Source organism: Adelges cooleyi, unplaced genomic scaffold, assembly GCF_023614345.1.
Source record: "Adelges cooleyi isolate 19-005CV unplaced genomic scaffold, UGA_ACOO_1.1 ACOO_flye_CR_arks_rails_tigmint_CR_PRNA_651, whole genome shotgun sequence".
NCBI classification, from domain to species: Eukaryota; Metazoa; Arthropoda; class Insecta; order Hemiptera; family Adelgidae; genus Adelges; species Adelges cooleyi.
The window spans coordinates 10,206,510-10,222,496 of NW_026096352.1; the positions used below are offsets into that span (position 1 = coordinate 10,206,510).

The 15,987-nt window shown below is 29.7% G+C and overlaps 1 protein-coding gene across 2 annotated transcripts; it reads left to right on the plus strand.

Annotated features, from left to right (window-relative positions):
• The first annotated feature begins 1,594 nt into the window (after positions 1-1,594).
• Positions 1,595-12,705, plus strand: LOC126844387 (contactin). Of its 2 annotated transcripts, XM_050582543.1 has the most exons (23): positions 1,595-1,712; positions 1,807-2,089; positions 3,031-3,260; positions 3,374-3,613; positions 3,689-3,842; positions 3,908-4,085; positions 4,171-4,371; positions 4,441-4,543; positions 4,619-4,800; positions 4,864-5,154; positions 5,219-5,356; positions 5,426-5,566; positions 5,755-5,924; positions 5,986-6,124; positions 6,197-6,334; positions 6,412-6,647; positions 6,816-6,992; positions 7,081-7,266; positions 8,149-8,323; positions 8,411-8,544; positions 8,623-8,806; positions 9,303-9,362; positions 11,820-12,705. In XM_050582543.1, the coding sequence occupies exons 2-22, from the start codon at positions 1,904-1,906 to the stop codon at positions 9,317-9,319; spliced, it is 3,600 nt and encodes a 1,199-aa protein (XP_050438500.1). In that variant the 5' UTR covers positions 1,595-1,712; positions 1,807-1,903; the 3' UTR covers positions 9,320-9,362; positions 11,820-12,705. The 2 variants fall into 2 exon arrangements, with proteins under 2 accessions (XP_050438500.1, XP_050438499.1); XM_050582542.1 differs by lacking the exon at positions 9,303-9,362.
• The last annotated feature ends 3,282 nt before the right edge of the window (positions 12,706-15,987 follow it).

Here is a 15,987-nt window from a genome sequence, read left to right on the forward strand (position 1 = left end):
GTTGATGAATTTGTGCGTCAGATTTTGTTTTTCCTAATATCTACGGTTAGAATAAATTTAAATTATGGATTCGTGTCACTATCATCGGATTTGTTTTACCAATGGCTTCTCTTAGATAAGTCCATCTTTCTTTAATTACATCACAGATTATATGAAATTATAATATGAGATTATATGGATATGATCTCCAGACATTAAAAATGGTATTGAACAAATTTTATCACGCTCCAAATAAAATTCTGTAATTACATATTTTTATCACTTGTTTTCTCAAAAAGCAATATGGAGAAGGTATACTTGGTATTAACTATGTTTCTAATAAAAAGGTCAGTTAAACAAGCCTACAAGAAATAAAGAAATAGCTCATTTTTAAAATTGTTTTTAGTATTTTCGGACTGGAGGTGTTGAATTAGTGCTTGGGGGTATTGTAGTACCGATTATGGTTAAAAACTGTCGTATACGCACTATCGTACACGAAATGTTATAAACACACACATACTGTAAATCAAATTACTTAGCCATATTTCTATAATAAACGGGTTATTAGCCTGAACGTAAGTACTAACAATAGCAAAAAACCAAGAGCCGTACTTTGGCTTCCTCGGGAGATGCGGTCTTTATTGCAGTATACTTATTTGTGAAACACAGCAAACACGCAGTGAGAGCACTCAGTTTTTATTAGCTTTAAGGAGATGAGAGAAAAAGGTAACACTTTTTAAATTAAGTAAAAGAAAAGCAACTCAAAGTGAATAAACACACAAAAAGATATTATGTTCATAAAAACAATGTAAAATCATAAGACAATTAATAGCACGCGAAAATATTACCCTCGTAACAGACAAGCGTTTTCGGGATAGAGCAAATTCTCCGGGGCAAGCCTAAGAGAGAGTGACCCGACATAACAATTTGTGTGGCTTTAAATAAAAGAAAAAAATATAATTTTTTCTGTGAAAACACTTTAACCGTTTGCCATTTGGCCTAGATATATTGCTTAGTTTCATAGTTGTATTACTTCTCGCTCCTACTACAAAACCAAAAAATGAGTATAGAGTGAATGAGTATATTGAAATAATGGTTATATTATCTAACTTAGATATAATTTAGTCATTCAGTATTAAAGACCTACGAATGTCTTACGAAAGACCTTCTAAAATGTCAAGTTAATTTTCACTGAATAGAAATGTGTTGGAAATATATCTACTTCATTATGCATGTAATCATTCATAATAAAACTCCATTTAGGTAGGTAATTGTCTCGTGGTTATGTTCGTTGTTTCGGAAAGTTAATTTAATATTATTTTCTGTCTTAATACACTTTAAAGATGTATGAAAATAATATTTTAGCCGTCGCCAGCCACAATTAAATTGGAAAATAACAGTATCAGCAACAATGATAAAAATAATAATAAGAAGAAGGAAACATTCAAAAACGAAAACGGAAAATTAACTGATGTCTGATTTACAATTTGCTTAGCAGAAACAATACAACACCAGCAGTAAGCAAATTCAAATTGCCGCCAAAATATCAGTTTTACCTCCAACGGTTACCTTTCTGTGATTACCACGGGGGCACCGCCTTAATTCAGTTGTTTATTGTTTTCCTAAAACCAGTAGGGTGTGTTCACGGTGTTATGAATTCTGATAAGATACACAATAGTCAATAAAAGTAAATCGGTTAAATCATTTTTCTATACATTTTATTGTGTTTTATGGTAATATTTTATAATAACAAAATATTCATTTTTCAAATGAGCACTCGCTGCCTGTAAATGGATTTTGTTCTATACATTTATCTTGTTGTTCTAGATTATCGTTTGGATTTCGCATTGCAGTTAAGGTTAAACACAATTTCATGAACATGGTGTACTCAGTATAAGTAGACAAACAAAAATAAGACAAGAAAATGTTCCAAAATCATTTTTTCACTCTGGTAATTGTCTGTCTCATACCAACGTTCTGCTGGTCTCAGAACAATGAAATCGAGACCGAATGGCAGTGTCCAGAATATTGGGTCAAGTATGGCCAGTCGTGTTATAAATTTGTCAAGTCGCCAATACGACCAAGAACTGAGGCTCATCGAAACTGCTTGGTATGTTTGTGACTCATATAAAGTCTTAATTTAGTTTCAATCCGAATCACCAGTTAAATTTTAAGTTATTAACTTGTTAACATTTGTGCAATCAAGCGTGTATTGCTAACGCAAAATCTTGAAAATTCACATAGTTTAATATGATATGCATAGAAATTTATTTTATCTTAATTTTATAAAAAATATTCAACTTTTTTATTCAAACCTATGTACTATTTATATGTTAGCCTAACCTTAGGTATCTAAGTTCTAGACTTTTAATGAAAAAACTACACAGGTATTTTAAATTTAATTTAACTTTTAAAAAACATTTTATCATTGATATTAAACAATATAGTTTAATACAATTAATAAGAGAGCAAATATTTTATCTTTGCTATTATATTATATACCTATATATTATTATACTCAATGTCATTTGTATTTTGACCCAACCCGAAACAGGAATTTTTTGTGTGACCTAGGAAAAATTAACCGTTCAAATATATTTTTTACCCAAGTAACTAGTATTTTAATTAAACAAATGTCAATTATACGTTTTTTTAAATAATTGGAGTTTCCTAAAAATATATATAATTAATAATAATGAGTAGTATGAGGATTTAACAATATACCTATGATGCGATTAGAATTAGATGATTGGTCGTGCAGGTGTTTCTGTTGATGAAATCATTGCGGCCCGATATTCATATTAAGTAGCAAGTCGCGCTGTGTGGCATCATATAAACTGCACATTTATGGCCTTATTTTAGTCGCAAATAGTTCATAACTACTCGAACTTATGATATACTTTGCATTTTGCAATAACGTTAAAACTTTTTTTTTGTAATATTAAGATTTTTAAAATGAAATTTAGGTTTCAATAACTTAACTTGAATAAATTACTGAAATAATTTTAAATATTTATGTCTAATTTGACATTTGGTGTGATTTGTATTTAGGCTTATGGAGCTGATTTGGTAAGCGTAAACAGCTTAGACGAGCACGGTTTCCTTATAAATCAACTTTTACGTCAAGATCCACAGCATAGACAGTGGTATGTCAGTGGTAGACAATCAAGTCCGGGTGTGTGGGTAAATGATGCTGAAAATACTGTACCGCTGATAGATATTGAAAATGCTCTTTTGCCTGAACAAGACTCTACTCTGAACAAGGATTATATCGCTTATACGTAAGTCTTTAATCATGTTAATATAATATTTTTACATAAAACAATTTTTAATGTCATTGTTGTCATCATTATTATTTTGATATGTGGTTAAAATAAAAACAATTCATTTTTAGTTATTCCGATCAGTTACAAAAATGGGGTTTTCAAAAAGTTCCCGGTGACCGCTATTTACTTTATATATGTGAAGTACCTATTACTAAACAGCATATGGTAATCGATCAACGATCCTACCAATATGGATATAATATAGAAGATCCACTGAAAGTTCCTAGAGGACCACATTTTATTAAACAGCCATCAGATGTTGTATTTGACGGCTCTAGAAAGGCAATTACTAATGATGTAACATTAACGTATGTGTTTAATAAGTTCTTACTTTACTAATTGGTGGTAATATTTTGATTTAATTTCATTATTCTTTATGTTAGCTGTGTTGCTGGAGGATACCCTACTCCGACTTATGAATGGTTTAAAGAAGAATATGATAACCAAGACCAATTGCAATCAATAAAAATTGACCCGTTAAGCAACACTAGATTTACATTGAGTGGTGGAACATTAATCATTTATGCCCCAAAAAGGGTATTTTTTAGTTGTGCCTTTATTACACTTCAAGATATTTTTATATTGTTTATTTTTCATAACAGGACGAAGACCGAGGTCGTTATCATTGCAAGGCATCAAATTTGTTTGGTTCTATTGTATCAGAAAGCATTCAGCTGTCATTTGGATTTATTGGTGAATTTAATTTACAAAGACCGCTAGAAAGAGGAAACATGAATTGGGGCAAAACTATTTTCTGTGATCCTCCACAATATTTCCCTGGTGAGAATTTGTATGATTGACAATTGCCAACACAATAAACACAAAAATAAATAATTTATTAATAATATTAAAAAAATTCCATTAGAGGTCAGATATTATTGGGTCAGAGAATCTTTTCCAAATTTAGTGCAAGAAGACAGAAGAGTGTTTGTCTCGTATGATGGATATTTATATTTCTCAGCATTGGAAGAAATCGATGCTGGTAATTACAGTTGCAATGTGCAAAGTAAAGTCTCAAATACTGGCAAAAACGGACCATTGTTTCCACTACACGTAGTTATGCATTGTAAGGATGATTTTACATAATAAGAACGTATTAAACAAATTGTACAAATACTCTTTTTTTTTTTTATAGCCGATTATCAACAACTGATACTGCCGAACAATTTCCCCAAGGCTTTCCCAGAGGCACCTATTGCTGGTCAAGAAGTCAGATTAGAATGTGTTGCATTTGCATAGTAAGTGTGATAATAATTAAATTTAAGATTAAATCTTAAATTTCGTGTTGCTACACAATTATTTTAATTTGACAGTCCAGTGCCTTCATACAACTGGACAAGAAAAGGAAGTCCGTTACCTAGGGGATCCTATTTAACTAGCTATAACAGGGTATTGATTATACCTCAAGTACAAGTAGAGGATCAAGGTGAATATTACTGTCATGTTTTCAATGATCGAGACAGCAAAGAAAAAAGTGTTTCATTGTCAATTCAAGGTGAGCATATACAACTAACGACCTGACTGTTTGCCATTTTTCTTATTACTTACTGGGTTTTAGCCGAGCCAAATTTCACTATTCCGTTAGAAGACAAACACATGGATAATCAAGCAGATTTGACGTGGACTTGTGAAGCATTTGGTGTACCTGACGTAACATATAAATGGTTCAAGAATGGCGAACCACTAGAAATCGAAAAATTATCAATAGATGATCAAAAACGATATTCGATACAAGATAATGTGTTAAATATACGATATTTGGACGCAGAAAGAGATTCCGGAATGTATCAGTGTCAAGCTCGAAATACTTTGAAGACACGATATTCATCTGCACAATTAAGAGTTTTGTGTAAGTAACAATACTTACACAATTAACACTTAAATAATTTTTATCTTCAAATTTATTATTATAGCTTTACGCCCCTCTTTTAAAAAGAAGCCTGTAAAGCCCGAGGTCTACGGTGCCGAAGGTAAGAACGTAACAATTGAATGCAGTCCCGAAGCGGCACCTAAACCAAAATTTACATGGAAAAAAGATGCATACGTTATTGGTAACTTTTATTATTTGTCTATTTTGTCTGTTATTTTGTGTCTAACAGTTGTAATTGTGGTTTTTGTAGGATCTGGGGGGAAACGTCGTATTTTAGAAAATGGTAATTTAATCATTAACCCAGTAGGTAAAGATGACGAAGGTATTTACATATGTATCGCACAAAACATTTACGGAACAGAAGAAAGTCAAGGAAGACTCATTGTTATGCGTGAGTACTGTTAATTGTTGACATTTGGCAAAGCGTAGGTCTGTAAAAGTCTATAACCAAACAGTGGTTTCTATTATAAACAACTATTAAATTACAAGTTTGATAAACATGATTACTATAATGCTTTGCCATTGGTTTTTATGTATTTAAATTTATTTGTTCTTAAATATGTTATATTTTAATTACAGGAGGGCCTGTTTTTGTGGAACAACTTAGTCCTCAAATTCGCACAGTTATAAAACATGATATGTTGTTAAGATGCCAAGCTGTTTCCGATGAACTTTTAGATATGGCTTATATTTGGACTCACAACAGCATGCCATTGTTAAATTCAAATGCCGAGATGATAAATCATGTTGTAAGTTTAATAAATATTATAAAATACAGTATCAATGATTTTACATGGTCTATTCTTATAGACTATTAATGGAGGAGAGCTGTATATTCATAATATTACATTAGAAGATTCAGGCGAGTACAAATGCATTGTGCATAGCGTTGTTGGAGAAATATTTTCATCCACCACACTATTTGTAGACGGACCACCAGGACCACCTGGTAAGTCACTAACGTTTAGTAGAAATAAATTATTTAGCACATTTGAAAATGTCTGCATAATAATTTTATTAGGTGGAGTACAAGTAGAAGTCATAAAAACATCGGCTAAGCTACAGTGGACTGATGGGGCAGCGAATGGGCGACAAATTACACATTATATAGTCAGTGCTCGGACTAACTGGAATAGTACTTGGTACACAATAGCGACAGGTAAATAGTACTTACGATAACATTTAACTTTGTATTCCTCATATTTCCTTTGTTACATATATATGGTTTATTTCTAGATATTATTACCAAAGAAGTTGACAGGTATAATGGTCGTAAAGAAGCGTTTTTAGAAAATGTACTTATGCCTTGGTCTAAGTATGAGTTCAGAATGGTGGCTGGAAATGATATTGGATTTGGAGAGTTGTCATTACCATCGCCTCAAGTCAATACACCTCCTGACCGTCCATATAAAGCACCTAAAAACATCACTGGCGGAGGAGGAAAAATAGGAGATCTAACTATAATATGGAAGGTAAAAAATACTATTTGCGAGAAACGGTATTTATAAAAATATAAGCATATTCCAAATAAAATTTCTAACTATGAACTGGAAAAGTTATGTGAAAATCTATTAACATGAGTTTGTTATACACTTATTTTAAAAATATTTTTCTTGTTTTAATGTGTTATATTTTTATAGCAACTACCTCCTCAAGATCAAAACGGACCAGGCATTTATTATAAAGTGTACTGGAGACGTGTGGATCATGATAGTGAGTTTCAGTATGAAACTTTGCAAGACAGTGGTAATATTGGAATGGCTGTTGTACATGTAAAACCAGAATTTTTTTACACTCAATATGAAGTTAAAGTCCAGGTAGATTTTTAAATTGAATAAAGTATTTACTTAAGTAAAGTAGTTTACCTATTAGGTAAAATAAATAATGTATTTTTTCTAACCTCAGGCATTTAATTCAATTGGTGCTGGACCTATATCCGAACCGAAAATAATATATAGCGCTGAAGACATGCCTCAAGTATCTCCGCAACAGGTCTCTGCTTTGTCTTACAACTCTACTTCAATCAATGTCACCTGGGTTCCGATTGATCAGTCTCGAGAGTTACTACGCGGAAAATTAATAGGCCACAGGGTAGTATTTATTATATTTTATCTGAGACAAAAATATATTCTATTTTCTACAAGCTACGCCTTGAGATTCTCCCCAGTCTTCTTTCTCCGCCGTTAGCCTAAGAAACATCAGAATAATTTTCACACCCTGCCATTTTGATCATATTTACTATAAATGTTTTCCTTGGTTGACCTCTTACTTTACAACCGTTGGTACGTTTTTCTATTATATTAGTTAGAAAAACGTTATGTCTCAATAAATATCAGAATATTTTGACACTTCTTTGTTTTATAATGTCCATCATCATTCTTTTCTTTTTTATTTGTTATAATATTGTGTCATTACTTTTCCTTTCCATCGAACTTCTACAGAGAGCATTCGCCTCCAAATCTACATTTATATGACTTCTAATTTCTTTTTGTTTGGAACGGTGATTGTTCATGTCTTACAGCCTTACAATAGTATATTCTAAGTTTTGAAAAAGTTTTTCCTAGTTCCAAGCTAAAGACTATTATTTTTCTTAAGTTAACTCTTCTTGGCATGGTTGACGATCTGAGAAGCCATAGTTCATTTTCCCTGCGAGACCCCAGATTCCGATTCCTTTCATCGTCTTGTTCGTCTTTTTTTTCATCCTCGTATTTGTATGATATATATAACATTGTAGTCTTTCCTTCCTTTCCTCATCGCAGTTTGTGAGCCAGATTTTGTATGATCACCAAATCCTTTCATTGTTACTTCCCTCTAGGAAATCACCAATGGTCAGTTATAGTGGGTACCACTTCCCTCTGTTATCTCCTTTTAAGATAAGCAGGAGTTACTGTGGGCTTATTTTCCCTCAGGTCTTTAGGGACAAAAATATATTGGATATATTTTACATATTGTAAGTAATTTTTCAAATTACAGTTGAAGTATTGGAAAAAAAATGAACTTGACAGAGAAGAAGATGCTGTATACTATTTGAGCAGGTCTACAAAACCTTGGGCCCTCATTGTTGGTTTGCAGCCTGATACAGAATATTATGTCAAAGTAATGGCTTACAACTCGGCCGGTGAAGGCCCTGAAAGTGAACGTTTCATTGGTTAGATTAGTGTTACATTTTCATCATAGTCGTCTTTGACTTAATTTTCAAGTCTACTTAACTTGACAAATGTATTTTTCTTTTTAGAACGTACTTACAGGAAAGCTCCTCAAAAGCCACCTTCTGCTGTTATTATCGAAGGTGTAAATCCAGACACTATCCGTGTAAGCTGGCGATATGTCGCCCCAACACTAGAAGAAGAACCAATTAGAGGCTACAAGGTTTGTATTTGAAATAATTAATCTTTAGTGACTGATCAGTGAATTTAATTTATATATTTTTTTATGATACTATTAAAGGTGCGTATTTGGGAATCTGATCAAGACATGAGTACCGCAAATGATACTATAGTTCCTCTCGGGAACATACTAGAAGCACAGATTTCACATCTAACCACTGGCAAAATATACAAATTGCGAGTGTTGGCTTATTCCAATGGAGGAGATGGTCGTATGTCATCGCCAGCTAAAACTATCCAAATGGGTATGTATAATGTTTTTTCACTCATTGCTAGGTCTTCTATCTTAATAATTATTATTATCTTACCCTATGTACTAATAATAATTAGCTTAAATATTTTTTAATCTACTTACCTATTATTTGGATTAATAGAGGTGTAAATGTAATATGTGTAATATATATAATCAATTATTGGAATGTAGAAAAAATTCCTGTGTATAATAATGTTATTGACTTATAATTTGCACAAATACAATGCGACTCAACTCTAAGGCTGGATAAATAAAATTATGTCAAAATATAAGTATTTTACTCTACAAGTAAAGGCTTACTTGAAGTCTTAACATGTTAAATGAATTTAAGCTGTTTACTGTATGCTGAATTTGTCCTAACAACTTAAATTTTAGACTAGTTAAAAATGAACCCTCAGCATATTAATAGTTTTGCTATATCAAGTGGTTTCATTTGCAAAACTTTTTGCCTGAAATTATTTATTATGACATGTAAATTATAATTACAGGAAGTTTCAGTAAGTAATAAAAATAGTGAACATATTCTTCAGACAACAACAAAATGACATGTAAGTAGAGATGTGACAGTAATAGAAGCGTATGATTGTATTTGCGCATGTGAACAGTTTTAAACACTTTTTTTTAAAAAACAAGTTCACTTAAAATATAATTGTAGCTTATAAACTATTTAACAATATTGTGAGTTGTCTGTACACTATCACCAATAATGAAATATTTGAGTACAAAAATTAATTTGCATGTAGTTTTGGGATATATTCATATATATATATATATATATATATATATATATATATATAACATAATATGTATTATATTATTTTTCTTATTCACAAAATGCACTATGTTGACAGTTAAAATAATGAATTATATATTTTGTAGTTTATCCAAAATGTATCTGAACTTGATTGAATTTAGACAATAACATTTATTGGACTGTTTGTCTTATTCATCACAACATTTTTTTTATAAATTCCTTTTAAGTTCATATTTATTATACAGTTCGAGCAAGTCTTTGTAATGTATATTTTGATTTTCGTGCAATAAATCTAAACCAAAATTTTTTTATCCTGACTATATATCTTATACATTTTCAATAAAAAACTAGTCGGGTGTCGTTTTTAGTATTATTTTTTTACGTTTGAATTAGTGCTTCGGTAACTTTTTTTTTTTTTACTAAATCATTTTCCAGTTAGCAAACCCTCTCTTTTTTTGGGTAGGGGGAAGAATTAAATTGTTTAGAAATCGAACCCAGATTTGAAAAAATGTTGACGACAAGACTTGGGTGTCTTTTTGTTTTGCATTGTTGCTTTTGTGTACAAGACAGCCTCGGTCAGTACTAACATTATCATGTTAGTACTTACCTAATTTGAAATGTAAAATTAGTTAATAATTATAAAAAAATGTCCGAAGAAGCCAAATTAAAAAATTGTTTAATAGATGTATGTAATAATATGAGTATTGTGTGGAGACATATAGTATAGTATTGTCAATTTAACGTAGTCATTTTATTTTAATTAGTAAAAGCTTTAGACTATTATTTTTAACACATACAATTTTCTTTTTGAATAATAGCCATTTTTGGTGTTCAAAATGCTCTTGCTATATATGACTTTGACTTCTAGAACCTAATCAAGGCGTTTTTCGAGTTATTAATTTCCGCAGATAGATACAAATAAAACATGTTTAATATACGTACTTCGAAAAGCGGCTCGATTAGGTTATTAAAAAGAACTCAAACAAATTTAAGGTTTTTACAGGTTTGAAATCGGACCTGTGAGTCTCACAATTTTTTCACCGAAAGGTCTGAAACGATATTTCTCTGACCGACTAGAATGTCAGTGTTTCTCAACCTTTTTTAAAGCTGCCGCCCTCTGAGGTGCAAAAACTTTTTCAACGACACCCCCCCCCCCTCTTTGCGAAAATGGATTAAATTGTAAAATTAAAACAAATTGATAATAAAAAGAAAATTAGTATGCTTGAAAAATGTTTTGTTTGCCCATCGCCACTGTACCCGGAGGGCGTTATTGCCCCTTTTGAGAAACACTGGACTAGATCGACCCTCACCACAGTCACAATTTTATATATTAAAAAAAAAAAAAAAGGCATGAAAACTGTTTGTAATTGAATTATAATGATTTATAAGAAAAAATAGTTTAACTAACGTGAAAATCACATTTAAACCTTTAAATTGAAAAAGTAATTTTCTTAAATACTTAAGTTTTAGACAAAACAAAGGTTTTGAATATCTTTTTATGTATATCCAATAACAAAAATTGTATTATTGTTACTTCATTTATCAATATATTATGCGTAGTTGTAATGTAAAAACAGCATAATATTTTAAAAAATCATACCGCGTGAACGGGTTTAGATATATATTTTTTTTAATCGAGAAATCCTTTATTATGAAATATCATTGAGTATAATATATTGTATATTGAGTATCAATGATAATATGTATTATGTGTAAAAAAAAATGCTTGATAAAGTCCGAGACGCAAACGCCAATAGGATACGAGTTGGACTGATATTCCCATTTGTGCATGTTGCATATATATGTATTTATTTATTTGTAATTTATACTCAACACTGATTTTTAACCAGATTAATATTTTAAGACTTAAGTGGCTATTATTTGGTTATTTAGTTTACATTTTATAAACTCTTATATTAAAAAAAAATATTTGCGATTTTTAATAAAAAAAAATGTTTGAAACATCAATTATGATTTATGAAAGCCACTTAAAATATGGTCATTACTTTATTTATCAATGTTACTAAATTTAATTTCATTTTTGATGTGTAAGTTTTGAGACCTGCGTTTTAAGCCTGTTTTGATCAAATTACTTAGCAAATGAATAATTCAAATGTTTTATCATTAATAATCTATCATGATATTAGAACTTGCCTGTGATGTGAGATTTATTTTTGGTGATAAAAACGTTAAACATAACATTTAAAAATAATTTTATTAATATTTTTAATTATAATTCCTTTGTTTTCAGGTGATCCTGAATTGTATTCAGTTGGGTTGGCTACGAAAAACTCTGCTGTTTCTGTATTAATGTTAATGTTTGTTGTGAAACTATTGAATAATATGTTCTTACCACAATAGTAGCGCTTAATGCATGGCATGCACAATAATCTCATTTAAAATTCATAATTATTTATCTACTTTTACAAACAATATGTATTATAAATGGTATTATTAGCATTTAAGATTTTAATTTAGAACCAAAACCTTAAATGACTCAAGTTAACAATTTTTTTTTTACATAATATGGAATACTTGCTGTGTATACAATTAAATTAATGATTCTCTTTTTTTTTAACAATATTATACATTTTAAGATAATATTATATTATGATGCGAGACTCAATATTTTAGAAGTATTTAAATAGATATAAAAGTCATGGGAACTGTTTATTTGAAAATATAATAAAATATTCAAAACTTTTATAAATATTTCTAAAACTTGACTATATGACTTTAATTTATTTTAATTTTTATGTTTTTTTTTTATTTTTAATCAAAACTAATTTGAGATATGTGTTCATAAGCCATTTCATTTTCATTATTATATTTTTATAATGTATACATTTTTTTTTGTATTATGAGAAAGCTTTAAATAAGCACAAAATGATAAATTATATCCGTCCATTAGTATACTTTAGAATAAGAACACCATTAAATATATAATAATATATTTATGTAACAAATATGCATCTTTATTGTTGTGTATTTTTATTACTAAAAGATAACATTTTTTTTATTTTTTAAACAGCTTTTATAAATTTTTTTTTTGTACTACACATATTTATATTATTAAATTAATAAAACAAAGTTTTTTAGATATTATATAATAATATAAGTACCTGATTTTTAACTAAGCCACTTTGTTGTTTAATGGTACTATTAGACCTGATAACATATAAATTGTCATCCAAATTGTATCATGGGAGTAGGTAATGTAAATATTTACTATAATAAGGAGGTAAATATATGTATGGGTGTTATATCATTACCTAACGACCCAACTGTTAACAAATTTTCTGGACTTTTTACATCCAGTGTATACAAACTGAAACTGACAACCAACAGAATTAAGATCTTATTTATCGAAATGTTCTTGAAATGCAGCTTCAATACACCTATTTAATCAGTACTTTAAAAACACCATTATTAACTATATATATGAGCGTTAGGCGAATTTAAAATGTTACAAATTTCCAAAAAGTGTATCGTTTCTACAGTGGCGTAGACACAGGGGGGGGGGGGGTTTGGGGGTTCAACCCCCTAACCCCCTTACACTTAATTTGGCTTAATACTTAAATTTTTACAATTGTTCTTATGAGCCGTCGTAACGGCTGGCTGTTAGTTTTCGCGTTAGGGAGACAGGCTATAATAGTTCATTGAAAAGATAATTGGAGTTCTCTGATGTTTCTATTCACACTGACCTGAAATCGTGAAAATCGTAAGTAATCGTCATTTTGCCACGAAACGGCGAAAACATAATGTCGGGCACTTATTAATCGCGGCCCAATTTTTTTTTCTTTCCTCAGTCATTCCCATCATTAAATCCGTCCTTCTCTTCATTGTTGAGTCCGGCTTTGCCTTGTAATTGCTGTAATGAATTGTTTTTAAGTTGCTTGTCTTTGTAAATATCGTCCAGTTTGTACACATTAATTTTTAGCATCAATTCATACATTTATTAACTTATAATTGTAGAAATAAATAGTTTGTACTAATATTTCAATAAAAAAAAAAAAAATTCTTTTTTGGGTTTTCTGTGATATAATCTTTTTACTTGACAGTGATAAATTGAAAAAAAAATCAAAAAGAATTTAAATAAGAAAAACTAATTTATTTGAATGTTTTAATTAGATTCTTATGAAACAATGGGTTCCGCCTATTACTTATTCATTTCCAATACTAGTACAAAATAAAAAAAAATAAATTAAAATTTCAAAGTAAATGGTTTCTTACTTATAATTGGTTGGTTTATTCTGAATTGAAAGAAGGGTCATTCTGTAAATCGGTGTGATCAAGTCATTTTTCCGAATAAATTTCAACTACTTAAAATTGTATGCGTACTACCAGTATCCACTGCGACACCAGAAAGGTCCTTTTCCAGATTAAAAAGAGTAAAAACATAGCTTAGAAATACTATGAAAGAGGTAAATTGTAATCATGTACAATTTTTAATTGTATTTTAATCATCTAACTTATTTTAAAAAGGATCGTCTAAATAGCTTAGTTCTTCTAAGCTATTATCGAGATATCGTAATTACGCCTGAAGAAGTATTAAATGATTTTGCCAAAAAGCCAAGAAAAATAGGTATTTTGTTACAACTTATAAGTGTTAAAAAGTGAAATAAACTTGGTGTTATTTTTGCAATGCCTGAAAAAGTATTGGATGAATTAGCAAGTAAGCCAAGAAAAATACAAATTTTGTTATAAGTAAAATAAATTTAATGAGTTCTTTTTCCCAACCATAAAGCCCCCCCCCCCCATAAAAAATTCTTGTCTACGCCACTGCGTTTCTAGATATAGAGCTGACATAAATGTGAACACGGATGATATGCACCCTGCACCACCTGCGGGCCTAAATTAAACTCTGGACTAGGGAGGGCTCTTTACACATAAATTAGTTTCATAAACAATTCGCCTAGAGTTGCATAATATTATATTTTTCTTATTGGGAAAAATTATAAATTACTTTTACATTTTTGGTAAATTTTGATTTGAGTATAGCAATAGTAATCCTAGTATTTTCAATTTGTAACGGGCAACGATATTTTACCTTTGTTCTATGTGCAAAAAAAAGTGGAGTAGTGTTTTTTAAAATAAATTTTTACTATTTGTTCTTTATTTATTTAATATAGCAGCACGAATTACGATTCAAAATAACGTTTTTGCAATATTTACACAAATTAAACATAAATTTGGGTATTAAACCATACTTTAGAGTAAACCAACAGTATCTAATATATTTCTCTCTGAGCTTAGTTTTTCATTTTTAGAAATAAGTTCTATTTTTTTATACAATTTAAACAGTTACTGACATTACACTTATTTATATATATTTTGTTATTTAACAACTACTTTATTTATTTCAATAGGTACCTACAATCGAATATATTATATAATGTCCTAATGATATTATTTGTTTTGTTTTTTTATTTTTATATTAATTTAGCATATTTCATTTTTAAGGTTTTGTCAATACACATTGAGTAGAATAAATTATGATCTGATCTATTTTAATAAATTAAATATCGGTATTTTACGAATTTGTTTCTTTTTTTTAATTTTTGTTTATAACGTAAATATAAAATTATCAATGATTATTAACCACAAAAATTCGATGGGATGAGATACAATTTATTAATATTAGCAGGTTTCTCAATATAGCATTGCAATAACTAAAATGTTAATATTTTATTTCTTCTCCAGCAGAACTTGTGTTTTATTCCCAAACCATGTTTAAAAATTTCTTAAAGTAATTCAATGGTACAATTTGGGCTTTCAGTTGTACTAATTCGAATGCAGCCCTAGTTGGATTCACATTTTTTATCGACCATGACTGCATTCAGTCATGGTCTAAATGTTTAAATGTTTAAAATTACTATAGTTAGCGTTGAATATGTTACTTATAGCATTGAGTTATAGTTATCGTACTGACACATTTGGAAACAAAAGCACTCAACTTTCTACTATGGTAAATTTGTAAAATTTGTATACATTTTCAAATAAAAATAATTGTAAAATAGAAAGTCGCACCAGCAAACATTCGAATTACTATTGTTGCTTACATCCAATCGACTACGCTTTAGTCTGACTTACAGTTAGACTTAGATAGCTCACAGTATAATGATATTAAATATTATGTAGACATAAAAATATAATCTCACTGTTAAGCATTGAGACGGCACATACATAATTAGGAGTAGTTGTATAATATTATTAAAGACATTTATTTTGTATGTATTTGACATGACAGGCGGTCATAGTACCTGTCCATTTTTTAACGAACAGTTTTAAAGTTATTATAGTTTAAAATATTATGGACAGGAGAAAGGGTGGGGAGTTTTTTTTATCTGCGCGAATTACTCGGCCGCACTCCACCTACTATTATTATTTATTTATTTTTAAACTTACATTCTCTCTCT